The 15,105-nt window shown below is 37.8% G+C and overlaps 3 protein-coding genes across 6 annotated transcripts in view; all 3 read right to left on the bottom strand.

Moving 5' to 3' along the window:
* Positions 1-5,583, bottom strand: part of gls2b (glutaminase 2b (liver, mitochondrial)) — a 13,746-nt gene extending 8,163 nt beyond the window's left edge. The window contains exons 1-6 of one of the 3 annotated variants that reach the window (XM_034869611.1): positions 5,318-5,583; positions 4,052-4,151; positions 3,845-3,966; positions 1,671-1,800; positions 1,222-1,301; positions 180-343 (exon numbers count right to left, since the gene is read on the bottom strand). In XM_034869611.1, the coding sequence (XP_034725502.1) occupies positions 180-343; positions 1,222-1,301; positions 1,671-1,800; positions 3,845-3,966; positions 4,052-4,151; positions 5,318-5,469 (748 nt within the window). In that variant the 5' untranslated portion in view covers positions 5,470-5,583. Of the gene's footprint in view, positions 1-179; positions 344-1,221; positions 1,302-1,670; positions 1,801-3,844; positions 3,967-4,051; positions 4,152-5,317 lie in introns of those variants that run through there. The other 2 variants (XM_034869612.1, XM_034869613.1) reach the window with 2 other exon arrangements.
* Positions 5,584-8,221: 2,638 nt separating this feature from the next.
* rdh5 (retinol dehydrogenase 5 (11-cis/9-cis)) lies at positions 8,222-11,486 on the bottom strand. 2 transcript variants are annotated; one of them, XM_034869627.1, is made up of 6 exons: positions 11,295-11,486; positions 10,424-10,491; positions 9,949-10,271; positions 9,577-9,835; positions 8,887-9,050; positions 8,222-8,447 (listed from the first exon to the last, which is right to left on the bottom strand). In XM_034869627.1, the coding sequence occupies exons 2-6, from the start codon at positions 10,453-10,455 to the stop codon at positions 8,227-8,229; spliced, it is 999 nt and encodes a 332-aa protein (XP_034725518.1). In that variant the 5' UTR covers positions 10,456-10,491; positions 11,295-11,486; the 3' UTR covers positions 8,222-8,226. The 2 variants fall into 2 exon arrangements, with proteins under 2 accessions (XP_034725518.1, XP_034725519.1); XM_034869628.1 differs by lacking the exon at positions 11,295-11,486 and having other exon boundaries at positions 10,424-10,527.
* Positions 11,487-12,878: 1,392 nt separating this feature from the next.
* bloc1s1 (biogenesis of lysosomal organelles complex-1, subunit 1) overlaps positions 12,879-15,105 on the bottom strand; it is a 3,464-nt gene continuing 1,237 nt past the window's right edge. The window contains exons 3-4 of the mRNA XM_034869634.1: positions 14,228-14,360; positions 12,879-13,177 (exon numbers count right to left, since the gene is read on the bottom strand). Of these exons, the coding sequence (XP_034725525.1) occupies positions 13,067-13,177; positions 14,228-14,360 (244 nt within the window). The 3' untranslated portion in view covers positions 12,879-13,066. The remainder of the gene's footprint in view (positions 13,178-14,227; positions 14,361-15,105) is intronic.

The following is a 15,105-nucleotide window of genomic DNA, read 5'->3' as shown; positions in this document are numbered from 1 at the left end:
GTGGTGAAAATTTGATGAAACAATTTTTACATTCAGCTGGAGGAAGATAATCCATCCAGTGAGTAATAGCACTGATGCAGTGGTAAATCATATAGATATCGTACATAGATTTTGAGCATCACAGACTGTTTGATGTAAGCTTTCACAACACAACAGGACAGTGATAAGGCCTCACACACCTTCATCATCGAGTGAGAGCATGTTGAACTTGAATCCACTGGGCTCCATGCCAACATAACGGTGAACCCTCTCTGATCCCTCCTCATGGACGGCGATGGCGTACTGCAGGGGCTTCACACAGGACTGTAGGCAGAACGGCTGCTTGGTGTCGCCCACTGAGTGCCTGGTGAAAAAAGACAGAATGTTTTCAGTCTCACTGAACATACCCTCAAACAGATTCACTTTGATAATCACACCTGTAAAATGCACTAGGCTTCTGTGGTAGTATTGCTCAGTCATATGAGTTGGCTATTCAGCAACTCTATGACAGAGGAAAAACAACGCAGAGATTAAAAGTTCATTCTTAATAAGGGACAGTATCGACAAGGAAGCTAAGCAATGTACTGCTGTGGATGGGGCCACCAGATTCCTTTGACAAAAACAGTAATTTTACTCTGCAGAACAGAAGAGTTGGTGGTCTACTGCTGACTCGATCAGTCTGTTTGTGTTACTGTGTGACTTGGGTGTTTTGAAGGGTTAGACTGGATTCACCAAGGTCACACAATAACACCAACAAATTATCTGATGGAGGCAGCGGTAGACAGCAACTCCCTGTGTGCACAGAAGTGTACACTTAACTGCTGCCCCTGTCCACAGCAGTACATTGCTTAGCTTCCGTGTCGGTACGCCTGTCTGCTTCTCCAAACTGCTGACGTGCCGGTAATACATTGACTATTTGCAAGGTTTTACACTGACTATGAATAAGTGCTTCATAGAACAACTTCAAAATATTAAAAATATCCTTTTAATCCTGGAAATAACAATAATATATAACAATCTCACCACAAGGTCCATTCACTAGGTGTTCTGGAGCTTTCAATCATACCATAGTCTTCCTTTAGCATCAATCGAGTTAAAATAATCTTAATTTTTAAAACAAAGAGGATGAGAAGTCTTTAAAGTGCTCAGAGAAAATATATATATATAGTTCTACAAAGGCTACCACATAGAGCTTGGTGATGGTGTTTTTTTTTTTTCCAAGTACAAATCTGTAATTCTTACCTCTGGCCATCCACTGTACACAAAGACACACCCCACAGTTCTGGACTAAACTTGGCCAGCTGGGGTATGTAGTCTGCAACCTAAAGCCAGGATAGACAAGAGAAACCCAGTAACCGACCAGTCAGTTTAATGTGATGGAGTCACAACTAAAAGCACTGTAGCAAAGGAGGCGTTAGTAGAAACTTATTTTGTATGAGGGCATGTGGTGACTCATAATTTCTTTAGTATACAATTTAATGGAGGGAAACATTAAGAAGTTTAATATGATTTCAAAGAAAGATATGCCAAATTTTAACTATAGCTTGTTCTTGACTATACCATATACAGTACTTGACAATTTGTAAAATAGCTACATTATGCCATGTGTTTCTACACTCATAAACTTCAAAAGAATCTAGTAATGATACAATTATTTTCCATTTCTATGCAAACAAACAATAAATGCATACCTTCCCATCCCTTTGGCTTTGCACTGTTTTGTAGATTTCATTTATTTTTTGTGCAAACACGTCAAACTCAGGGATGATAAATTTCTTTCTGAAAGCCTGGATCAGCAGGACGATGTTTCCACCGACACACCTGAAAGAAAAACACAATGCACAGGCACTCAGGAGCACTTATGGAAATCTAAATACTTTCTTTTGATATTACTGTAACATAGTGGGGCAACAATGGTGCGTGTGTGTGTGTGTGTGTGTGTGTCTGTGTGTGTGTGTGTGTGTGTGTGTGTGTGTGTGTGTGTGTGTGTGTGTGTGCATTCCCTAGTGTGAGAGTAGCAGCTGCCAACTACCAGTCTTGGTGCTGGGCCTTTGCTTTGATCAACATAAGAGTAAATCAAGCTGACATGTCCTTACACACACTAACTACATAACACTGGCTTTCACACCTTTGGCTAATCAAGTTAAAGGAATAGTTCACCACATGTAGTACAATTTATGACTTTATATTCACACCTTTTAGCCTTTACTGAAGTGTTGACATAAATGTTTACTGACTTGTTTTGGGTGACTACATACTAATCAGCAGAGACAACAGTGACAAGAAGATTCACAAAAGTATTAATTAAATTATTACAAATGTGTTCATGGTACTGTGTCAACCTCCTGTAGTTCTCGCTTCCTCCACATTCTTCAGAATAGTCTTAAACATGTAATAAATCACTTAAAATAAGTAATTTCACGTATGTGTTGCAGACAAGGGAGGAAAAAAAGACAGACAATCATGCAGCAGGTCACATACAACAAATGCTTCATTAGAAAGGAATGCTGTAGGAAGGTCAGTCTAAAAATAGTTTGATCTCATCATGCCTGCACAGGGTAGTGGATGGAAAACAGAACACCATAAGACAGCCAGCTATGAGATTGAAGTCCATTTGTCCATACAGGGGCATTGTACTGTCAAAGAGCAACACTCCCAGGAAGAGGCAACAAAGTGAGAAACTTCAGAGAAAAATCTAATGTACTTTTTCCTGTCAATTATGTTGAACTTGTTGCCCAACTCCTCGTTAAAAGTTTCGCAAATGTTATCAATGTTTCCATTGATAACATTTGGGTTGATAACAACCTGGGTTGAAGTTGTTGATCTGCTGTATCAGAATCTATCAGTTTATGTGTGAATAGACAATACATTCACTATAGGCTTTTGAAAAAGTACACAGAAAATAAAACTACAGCACATGAGTATCAGTATCATTGCATTGTGGTTAAGATTTTACTGCTGATTGAAAAAAAAACTCAGAAGTCTTGTACTGAAAATATAATGTGTAATGTGTTTGCCTTAAGTCTGTAGATGAATGACACCTTGTGCCAAATAAAGACAGCTTTTGAGGTGTTCACAGTCTCTGTTGTGAGCTGTGTCCTCCCACTGAATTGAGGAGAGCACTTGAAACAACGAGGTCTGTGGTGGGTTATAATTTGTAACGTGTCAGTTTAATTGGAAAAATGGTGCTTTGAACACCACGAACTAAACACAACAGACCTTGATTGCATTGGTGCGGGTAGAGCCTGTAAAACCTTAGCATGATATCGTGTTTCGGGGTGAAATATTATTTTACATATGCATTTACATAGTTGCAGTTTGGGTGCACTAACCATTTGATTGTTTGATTCAGTCCTAGTCTATATCAACAATGTTTTATTCCGAGGATTGTTGAGGTGCCGCTGGAAATTACGCCGGATGTCCCTCATTTTGGTTGGATGTCCGCTACCTTCCGCTTTCTTTGTGTTGGCATTTTAAACTCCGGTCCATTTCTACTAGCACTATGGTTAACTGCTCCTCAGATCTCTGCAGGGTGAATCCAGACAGCTAGCTAGACTATCTGTCCGATCTGAGTTTTCTGTTGCGCGACTAAAACAACTTTTGAACATGCACGTTTCACCAAAACAAGTTCCTTCCAGAGGCTATTTTGCAGAGGCACCGTTGTTCTGTCCGACGCTTAGCGCCGCCCAAGACAATAGGGATTGGTCGAAAGAAATGCCAATAAATCTGAGTATATTTTTCTCCCGTCCCGGAATGCTGCGTGAAATGAGCCAGACCCTCCTCCACAGCTCTGTGGAGGAAGGTCTGGCTACACAAGACTAATTCAGTCTTAAAACCACTTGCCCATCTCCTCCACTTGTCACACCTGTGGAAAAGGTCTCTGTCCATCATCACCTCAGGAACAGATTCCTTCACAGCCAGTCGGAGCTTCTCCATGCAGTCCTTTAGACGAGGGTCTGATGCCTGAAGGCCAGTTTTCTTCAGGGCCTGCAAACAAAAGGGGAACAGATTAAAACACAATAACAATAAAAATAGATAGATAGATAGATAGGATGTTTCTTTAGCTTCTTACTGAGGTAAAGAATGAAATGGGGACTTCCTCTTTTCCTTCTGTGATGGTGTAGAAAAGCACGTCTTCCACTCCCGTGCTGGGGAACTTTGAAAAGACATTCCTGATAAAGTGAAGATGAAAGTATAAAAAAAGACAAAAGCGACCATTCTTGCATGCTACTGACATACACACGGCTACAGAAGATATACTTGACATAATGATTTCTTCTAAAACTGCTAATTCAGTTTGTTAAACCGAGCATTACTCAGCTGGGTCATTCAATAATGCAAAATGATCTCCAAGTAAACTGCTAATGCCACTATTATGTCACCACAAGAAACAAGATAACCTTAAAATGCATTTACAGTCAGAATGACAGGAAAACATTATACTTATTTTGTATATGTGTTATGATTTTCAGTGCTGGTCCTCTTGGTATATTATATAAAATAATTCTGCAGGTTCTTTTTAAATTTCTTATGTTTTTTTTTTAAAGGTTTGTGTACAGGTTATTTTCTCTCTTTGACACTCTGTTGGAAGCCTCTAGTTGCTTTAAAAACTCACATCAAAGTTTAGCTGACACATGATAACGTACACTAAGTTTAATATGACCACATTTGAGGCAGTAACTGTTTATATACAGTAATGGTATAAATATTTCTATATTTTTTAAATGCATCTTAATATATGTGATACAAATACAAGGCCCAGGGATAGTGTGTGAAATAATCCACAGGTCTCTCAGCTGTTGACACTAAGTTGTTAGAGACACTCACCCTGCTCCATCCAGCCATGCCATACATACTGGAACACCCTGCAGCGCCCTGCTATGACATGACAACTACTACTACTACCATGTTTTAGTCACTGTTCCATTATCTTTATTGTGACAGAAAGGTCTTAAATAGGTTTTAAGACAGGGTTAAGACACTTCTATTACTGTTTTTATTAAGTTGTATTGTTATTGCACCAAGTGGTAGGCACACCGTTAACATTTCTTGAGGAATTTTCTAGTTGTGACTGTTATTGCCACTGTTCATCACATCCCACCAACACCGCCAACCAAGGCCCGGGGTCTGTCCGAGCTCACTACCTAAAAGGGAGTTTTTCCTCGCCACTGTCACTATGCCACTATGCTTTTATTTTGGAGAATTACTAGTATTGTTGGGACATTATACACTCTATGAATTATAGAATGTGGTCTAGACCTACTCTATCTGTAGTGTCTCGAGATAACTCTTGTTATGAATTGATACTACAAATAAAATTAAAATGAATTGAACTTACATTTTCAGATGCAAACGATCCAAGTCCGGAGGTGGTGGTCGCTGGGACGTGGTTGATTTTATGCTCAGACAACATGCTGGCTGGAAGAAGAAACCCTTCTTAAGCGTGTCCGAGTGTTTGACGAGCAGACGCAGCGCTCTCAGACAGTGCATGGCTGCCCACAAACCTGCTCTGGCAACGAGTAGTAGGCCTACATAAGCTGGCTGAGGTTGGGGTTTTTAGAGTTGTTTTTCAGCGGCTCCTGCGAGGTCACTGAAATGAATATGACTGGCTCAAGTTTTGCTGCCTTCAGTGTCGTCGGGAATTTTGTCTCCTCTTTTTTTCGCCATATATGCATCCATAATTGTGAATTGTATCAAGGAATAAAGTCTTACATTTAGTCCTAATATTACATTATAATTTATAATTGGTTGTTGATAAAATGTTTTATTATTATTCTGAATGTGGAAAGTAACTAGAAACTAAAAGTATTAAATAAAAGATGTAGATTAAAAAGTAGGCATTCAATATTTCTCTCTGGAATGTATTGGGGGAGAAGAAACCTATGAAGTAGCAGCACATTGACCTATTTAAGTAAAGTACAAGTAAAGTATAGATACAGTGTACACATACATATATAGTATATATATGTATATACATGTATGATTTTTTGTACTTAGATCCCACCTCTTAAAATCTAATTAACTTAGAAATCAGAATCAGAATAAGAAAATTATTTATTGCCAAGTAAGTAACACTTATAAAACATTTCTATAGTTTATTATTATTATTTTTTAGCACATTTAAGCACTTCAGTATACATAAAGTGGCTCTGCGACACATGACAAAAAAATAACACTTTGGCTACTAGATACAGTAGTCATTAATGACCAAACATGCACCATAAAGTTATAAGAAAATATAGAGGGGCCCTTGAAAGCAGCAGAGAGTCTGTATGACAGACACGCCACCTCATGTGGCAGCTGTCCCTTGACTGAAAGTTACAGTAGCCAATCAGAGACTAGAAATGTATTTTGGAGAGCAAGCTGTCTACCATGAGGACTTGATGGTTGTCAATCAGGATACATTTCAAATGTTGGTATCACAGCATTCAGTATTATAAATTAACAAAAGACCAATGATTTCAGAGCAGACCACAGTAGCCATGATGAAAAGCATTTGATCTGTTGTGTAACACAACTTAGTCACCCAAGAAGCCTCTCAGTTTATTATAATGATCAACACCTGCTGAACCTGTTCAGTACATTCTGTCAATGGTAACTGATAATTAACTAAACTGAGCTTAAATTACTGTGTGCAGCAATAATTTTTAAATGTGAGTGGACTCAAAAGTATGTGGAACAGGTTGTTTTCAACATCTTAGACACATAAAAAAACTAAAGATATTAAAACTACAAAAATAACGTTTTAACCAGAACAATCTAGATATTACTCAGGTGATACAAATGCTTATACAATATGAGTTTGAGATGAAGACAATGTCATATTTATACACAGCACACACTTTTTCACTAGGGTTTTCATAGACAAACCCTCTTAATCTAGTGTACTATTTAGAGAATATTGCATAATAGTGACCATAAAATCATTTCTTGTGTGTAGTGTTTTAACAAAACCTTATGTAAAATATCAGAAGGACCTGATAAAAAGTCAATGTTGCAAAAGATAACAGAATTATAAGCAGGGGGACCAAGTCCGAATGCTGGTGAATCATTGCTTGTTCTAGTGTTTCTGACTTTCAGCGTGAGTCTCTGTACGATAATAACAACTAAATGTCTAACGTCATTTATGTCATGCGGCATTCCACTATTATACCACAAAGTTGCTGTTGATTTACAATGCTCCTGATTTTCAACCAATTTCAGATTTTGAATTTATCAAAAGGTTTCTGTAGAATAATTTCTTCAGAAGAGATTACAGGGTCAAGGGTGTGATAAAACAGGGTTCTTTGCTTCATTAGTCACGGAGAAAATATCTGTGGTGTCCTGACTTTCAGAGTGTCTTGCCTTAAAGGCCAGCAAGCACAACAAAGAAACAATTGTTGATCTAATTTAAAGCTGATTCCATCTGGCATTGAGGACCTGAGACCGTTGGACATGTTAATGTACCTTTCTACAAGACAAAAGCCTTTTGATATTAAACCCTTAGCCATCCCTTAGGAATATGGCCCTCTGATGTTACCTCTCAGTAAGCAGACAGCAGATCCTCATCTGAAAAACACACACACAGAATCACGGGCTGCACCAGATTCAATACATTAACTACTAAAATGTAAAACCTACAATGTTCATTTCCAACTTTTCTTAAGCCCCAGGGTCATCGAGTGTTTCTCTATCGTATTGAGTCTATCTCTCCACCGTCACATATCCATATGTACCGGTCAGAGAACCAAGGTTACAACGTGACTGACACTTCAATTAAAACTCAAAACTCATTAAAAATCATCAACATGTAAAGGTTTTCATGTGTTCATCGTTGTTTGCATAAAACAAAACAATTAAGAAACCATCATGGTGGGGCTGCACATAGTTGTGTGTAGACATTTTTCCATGGTAAAGCTTTTAGCTATTTATTTAATCTGTGTCTGTGAAATGCTGCATTGCATTCTGAGAGTTTCTTCATAGGGAAACCCTGTTTATTTAAACTCTGAGTTAACATCATCCATATTACGCAACATAAATAACAGTGTTAAAAGGCACAGGGCAATGTTAACAAACAAAATAAACAGTACATTATACAATACAGTTTCATTATGTTCTTTCAAATTGCCTAAATACTTTTACATGGCAGGTCATGCACGTATAAGTATAATAACAGCAACATCATTTAGGTCAACCTCTGCGCTGCATCGAAATGAAAAAAAATTATGGCTGAGGACTTTAAAAGACATTTTTTTAAGTCATCATGGGTTACACGCTCATTGAAGGACGAGGCAGCACCATCTTCAGCCCAATATCAACGACACAGGCAGGCATGTAAGAGAGGGGGATCCAGAGAAGCTTGGCATCCCAGCCGGGGCTGTATCTGGTGCGTGGGTGGGCAGCAGTCAGAGCGTGCTCCATGCAGCTGGTCACTTTAGTGAGGTCGGTGTCGCAGACAGCATTCATGATCAAACGCTGCACCTTAATGTCTTAAAATGAGAAGCGATGAAAAGATATTTCACGTGTAAAATGTAATATTTGAATTTAAAATTAAGTGATTCTTTCATCACTTCACCTCACAATGTATGTATTGTACCTTAAGTGGGATTCATGATATTTAAATTCCTAGATTTCCTTAATCTTAACAATATGAACACTTTCCATGATTTGGCATTCATTGCTAAATAGGGGACACATTTAGAAAGATTAGCATAGCCTACACTCACATTAAACTCATACTATACTTTAAAAGCATCTTAACTTTCAGTATAGATATGAGATTTTAAAAGATGTCTTTTGATTGTGAATCTCAAACCCAAAACAGATACAGACTTTTGTTTGTTTTGAAACATTTTAAATAAACCAATGAAGCAATGCTTACTCATAGTTTGCATTATGAGTCCAAACCAAGATAAGCAGTCTACTTACATTTATCAAGGTACTTGTCTCCATAGCTGGCTTTTACTTCAGGGCTGAGCTGGTTCCACAGGCGATGCAGCTCCTTCTCGAGGGGTTCCAGGCTTGTCACTGCGGTCTTGAAAAATCCTGGCTCGATGATGCACACATTGATTCCAAAGTAGTTGATATCTCTCCTGAAAACAGAAATGTCACATAGAATAGTATTATACATGAGAGTTCTAGTATTACATAAACAGCAGAGCTTGAAAGAAGTTTGTGACACTGGCTGCGACCTTTAGCATGAACCTTTAACATCATGAATGGGTTAAGTAAGAAACAAAAAACAACAATAGATGTAGTACATATAAATGTAGGAAGAATGTCTGGTCTACTGAGCCAATATTTGTCTGCTTGCCAGATGTCTTGGGCAGTTTGTTTTGTTGTTTAATATAAAAACCTTCTCTTCAAACCAGCTCTCCGTCATGGGACAATGACGCTGGGAAGATTATAACTTGAATTGAATTTGTTCTTGTATTTAGAATAAGTCTCTCTTAAAAAGGGAAAAATAGGATTATTGAGGATTTGGGGGAGTTTTCTTCTCTCAGCCAATAACATTAAAGGTTAACTGGCTCCACAAAATACTTTCTTGGTGCTTTTGAAAGCACACAGGTTGTTGCAGTACACTCTTATCTAATGTTGCTGAGTTTGTGTAAGTCTTACCTGATGCAGTCAGAGAAAGACTCCACTGCAAACTTGGAGATGCAGTATCCACCACCGTTTGCCGCTACCCTGCCCAGCACTGATGCCACATTCACAATACGGCCGCGAGCCTTTTTGATGAGAGGCAGGAAGGTCATCGTCATGGCAATCACTCCATTCATGTTGACTCTCAGTATCCTATGGAAATCCTCCACTCTCATCCACTCGGAAGGACCCATGGGTAATGAGCATCCAGCATTGTTCACAATACCCCAAAGTCCTACAAAAAATTAAAGACAAAAGGTGGAATAACAAATTAAGTCACAGATCGGCTTTGTGAAACTTGATTAACTCTGTCATCTTATATTTAAATAATGCAGCATCATCTCTTACCCTTATCGCCAACCTCAGTCTTGGTCCACTCCATGGCTTTCAGGATGCTGTCCTCATTGGTCACATCCAGCAGGATAGTCTTTAAATAAGGCCCTGCCACTCTTTTCAGGTCATCAGCTCCCTTTTCTGTTAGACAGCCAGCCAGCACATGGAAACCCCTACGGTCAAGATTCTTACATAGCAGGTTTCCAAAGCCCGAGTCGCAGCCGGTCACAAAAACATACTTGCTGGATATGTCCTTAATCTGCAAGCTGTCTCTGTACAGCCACACAATAATCCACAACACGACAAAGGTAGCAATGATGGATGACCAAGCATTTTCCCTGAAAGACAACAGAGAGTAGATGTTTGGACAAGAGTGAGGGGATTTGACTTTGAAAAAAATATTCTAGATGTGTAAGCTTGGAGGCTATACGGTTACAATACAACTGCCAAATAACCGCTCAAAACGCAGTGTAGCACTGGTAATTCTTACCCTAAAAGGTCGTAGACAAACTGCATATCCATGCTGCTTCCAGGATGAGAAGTGGGGTTTTTGGTCACCTGGAGGATTTGTTTTTGTTGAAAAAACAGGTTGAGCAAATATTACATTGCAAAATCCCAAATCTGATTTGTCAGGAACGGAAAGCAGAAATACACACTTACTTCAAGAATCCCTCTCACCAAATTCCTACTCAATTTAATTACATTTAAGGGTTTATTGAATCTTTTTGATAAGTACGGGATACAATGAGTTGGTTCACAGAGGGCCTTGTGCTTGTAATACAGAACTGCTTTGGGAACATGAGAAATCTTTGGATAATACTCATAAGAAGAAGAAAAAGGCATTTGAGGGGGAGGGGGACCCGAGGAGGGGTGCATTGTTTCTAAGCATAAATGTAATAGCCGTGTCAGAGCTGGTTAAGCTGCTCATTGCTGAAAACAGTTACTTTTCTGGCTTATTAGTGAAAAGAAATTCTTCTATAGGTTGTGTTGTCAATGATATCAAAATTGCCTGCAGACTTGAATAACCTTCAGTACCCATGCTGTTAATGTTTGCATGAGAGCTATTAAATAAAACATAATTTATCCTGAAAAAATTGCAACTCAGGTTAAGCAAATTAGATTTCACACTAGTTAATACATAACGCAGAATAAACCAGATAACTCAAATATTCATGTAGGTCAATGTAATTTGATCAGGTAAAACTACTCAAACTTAAAAACTTAAGAAAAAAATTGTGATCATTAATTTAATTACAGAAGTTAATAAGTATAAAAAGCCCATATAAGACCCAGAGCATGCAGGGAAGAAGAAGTACTTTGTGATTTGTTGGGAAGAAAGATAATTATATATTTTATCTTACCTTTTTCCTCTTTGTAACAAGTGATGGATCTCCACAAGTTATGCGTCCCCTTGCCTTTCCCCTTCTTTTCCTTGTAGATTATTCTTCTGTTTTAACTCAGAGAGGCTGGTCACAGAGAGACTTTATCCCTTTTGGTTTATCCCTTAAGACAATTCCGCAATTGGTAATCCCCAAACTTTAACCACTTGGTTTGGGATGTGTGTGTGTGTGCGCGTGCGTGTTTGTGAAAAAGAAAAAAATGCTTGAAATGTGAAATTGGACGTCAAAGTTGAGATCTTGTTTTAGCATTTCAACCTTCATACAGTGTATTATTTACTTTCAGATCAGGTTCTTTCACATATTTAACATAAAATCTTGCCCTTTGTTAGTACTTACCTGGTGGTACCCAGGGTATACAGTGAGTACTTTATGTTTTAAGAGTGTTAAACCAAATTTATAATAATCCCACGATTAAGCCTGGTGCACCTCAAAAAACATGTTTAACCTCATTGGCTCATTCAGTTCACTGATCTATTACATCATCATGTTAAAGCTTTAACAATATATGCAGTATACTCTGCAACTGCACTTTGCAATGCATGTCTTGAGACTAATCAGCTCATACTACGAGATGTTTACACTAAACAAGAAATGGCCATTGTACCGTACATTGTATTGGGGCTTATCAAAAAGTTAAATCCACAGAAACCTGATGCATTAAGGAAAGGTATTTATATAAATGTGACTAACATTTTCCACAAAAAACAATAACTTTAAACTTGCCCAGAGATTTTTGTAGGAAATGTTAGCTTAAATAAGGATATATTTTACAAATTCTGAGTGTGAAGCAAAACTACTTCTGTTTTTAACAGAAAAATTGACATGTCCGGTGAAAACTGAAAGAACAATCGTGTTGCCAGTGGGTTCTTGACACTGGTTTTCTACAATAGTATGCGGTGAACTGAAAGTGCAATTTGTTACCAAACACACCTGCGATTACTTGAGTGAACTTAACAGCCACGTGCATTGTGACATAACTTTCCTTTACGTCAGTCATTCCATTAATTGTCCAATCATCGTAGCCAAGCAAATATGTATGCAGTTATTGTATTTAGTGGTTTAAAAACTTTGTCCACTGACATGCTTCTCACAAGAAGATCCTTTTTAAATAGCCTGATCAAAACTCCCCCTATTCAATCAGGATCCTCAAACTTTCCTTTGTCCTTTTTGTATAACAGCTGTTGTGAAGCTGTATGTATATATACACTTGAGTGGTAGATACAATCTATTAAGCCTTGTTTCATAAGAAAAAACACCAGTGACTTGTATTACTTTATTAAAAAACAATGTTGCATTACTAAATGAATGATGTTGTCTAACAAATACATTAAAGTCATAACTGTAAATAACAATATAATACATTAACAAAGACAAGCTTAATTTAGGTATCAGGTGCTGAAAAAAAGATTTGCTATAAAAACGCTTTTTAGGAGAAACTACAGATAAGGAGACAAGTTGTAATTTGTCCATGGCCCCTTAAATTTACACTTTAGTTTTTACATGTGGCACCTTAAAAAACAAAACTGACATGGTTTTCAATAGTTAATTGAAGTCACTGCTAAATAGATGTTTCACCCATTTCAGATGTTCAGCATAGCTCTGGTCAAAGTAACCATCATCATGAGCCCACTTTGAGAAGCAAAGTCATTGCTGCTTGCAACTTTGCTCATAGGAGTAAGTTGGATTATATTCCAGTGTGTTTGGCTTCAGCTGTAAATGTTCCACTATGAAGTTTATGAGGAAGCAGACTGAGGTTGACCCTTGTGTACGTACTCAAGAGCTGTGGCAATAGTCCTCATATCCATCTCAATACTGCGTGCCCAGTTTTCCACATCCCCAATTTCCTGTTTAAAAAGTGAGCATAAAATCAGAATTAGCCTTTCATCTACCAGTCTTACCTATTATCAGGACCAAGGCAAGCTTACAATCATATCCAGGCACCCTGTCTTCTCTGTGAGGGTGACATAAACTGGATTAAAGGGATTGGAAAGTCATTCATGAATTACTTTTACCACTAGTCAAATCTTCCCAGATCTAGGACCTGTATCAAGGCCCTTAAATTTTGATGAGTCACTGTTTGCAAGAAGTAATAAGGTGTTAAGATGGGATACAAACATATTGGTAAATGAAGCAATATTACATGAGAGGGTGTGCTTTAATGTCATTACTGGTATAACAGCGATGTGGTCCGGACCGAGGTGTTGTCTACTTGTTAGTAGATCTGCCCAGACAGTAGATCCAATGACGTAGGTCCTTACTGCATCACTGTCGTGCCAGTAGTGACATTAAAGAATACCCTCTCGTGTAATATTGCTTAATGTAGGAACACTTCTGATTAGGGCTACACAATGTATTGTTCTTTTTATCGTCATCACAATAGCAAATGCTGTGATAAACACGTCACGAAAGGCTGCGAAATGACGAAAAAGACAAAATCAGCTGAAAACTGCACTTTTGTCTTTCATATTCAATCCAACGTTCAATGAAAAAGGATGTATATGATTTCCTTTAGTTTATTTTAAATTCAACAAGCAATTTGTTGTATTTTAGCAGAGTATTGTAAGAAACAGAAATGCAGAACTGAGGGCACTTAATATTTGGTTATTGCAAATAATATTGTTATTGCAATATTTAACAACATTATCGCATATTCTCCTCATACCGTGCAGCCCTACTTGTGATACACCCACACCACACAATTACTGCTAATCTGCTATTAGGTATATGATCTTTGGGACCCCATATCATTTACAGAAGTCAACTTTGCGAATTGCAATAAATAAGTAAGTGCATTTATTGATTTAATAGCTGTAGGACTATAAAACAAAGTAGATATTTCATAGAAAAGCCTTGTAGTTTTTGTGTGTATTTCATGCCGACACAGGGTATCTTACCTTCAGGGCCTGATTGAAACCCTCCACCATACTGATCCACTGAGCAGTTTGTTTGGAGAACTGGCTCGCCTGCACTTGGAGAGTCTTCACCTCGTGGTCGAGCTTACGCTGGTTAACATACGCCTGGGCAACTCTAGTAAAACAGAAACAACAATGAGGAGTGCTACAGTATCATTAATACATGTAAATAAAGCCTTATTTATTCATATATCCATGTGAGAGTAGTTTTTTTTTATACTCCAAAGTCTTCATCATTCATTTCTCTATTTATTTTGGAAATATAAAAACTGCAACATAACTGCATGGGTACTGTATTTTCATTTTCAAACTAGACTAAATCTTATCAAGTCACCAGGATTTTGGTCATAATCTCTTTCGTAAAGGAACAGCACAACGGTCTTTTCATTCCACTCTTGATCTTTAAGCTGATTGTCTTGGTTTCATCACAGCTTTCACAATATTAACAATCCTATGTACTATTTGTGGTTGTGTCACATATTAGGGCCAATTCTTCCCTGCAAAGAATGGATTGCTTTATTTAATTGGTTCAGAAAACGATGTTGGTGGGTCAGCTTGACAGAAATTTGTTAAGGAACCGTGGTTTAATCCACACCTGTGACTTTGAAAAGACTTTAAGAAGAATAACATGTTTATGACACAGTAGTAGTACATATTTAGTGCATGGCTTGTATTTAGAGCAGGAGTACAGTACTCAACCATTGCTACCGGACCAACAAAAAATTTGATGTTTAGTAGAAACCTTAAATAGCTATCACCATGACAAATACTGTGGTAATAAAAGGATTTGTCAATCAAAAAAAATGAAAAACAATCTTCAAAAATGTTCTCAATAGTCACTTATCAAGCAAACATGCAGA

The sequence above is a fragment of the Etheostoma cragini genome, chromosome 4 (genome assembly GCF_013103735.1).
Source record: "Etheostoma cragini isolate CJK2018 chromosome 4, CSU_Ecrag_1.0, whole genome shotgun sequence".
In the NCBI taxonomy this organism is placed as follows: Eukaryota; Metazoa; Chordata; class Actinopteri; order Perciformes; family Percidae; genus Etheostoma; species Etheostoma cragini.
The sequence above is the reverse complement of the archived record's forward strand: the minus strand, read 5'-3'. Positions and strand labels throughout refer to the sequence as shown.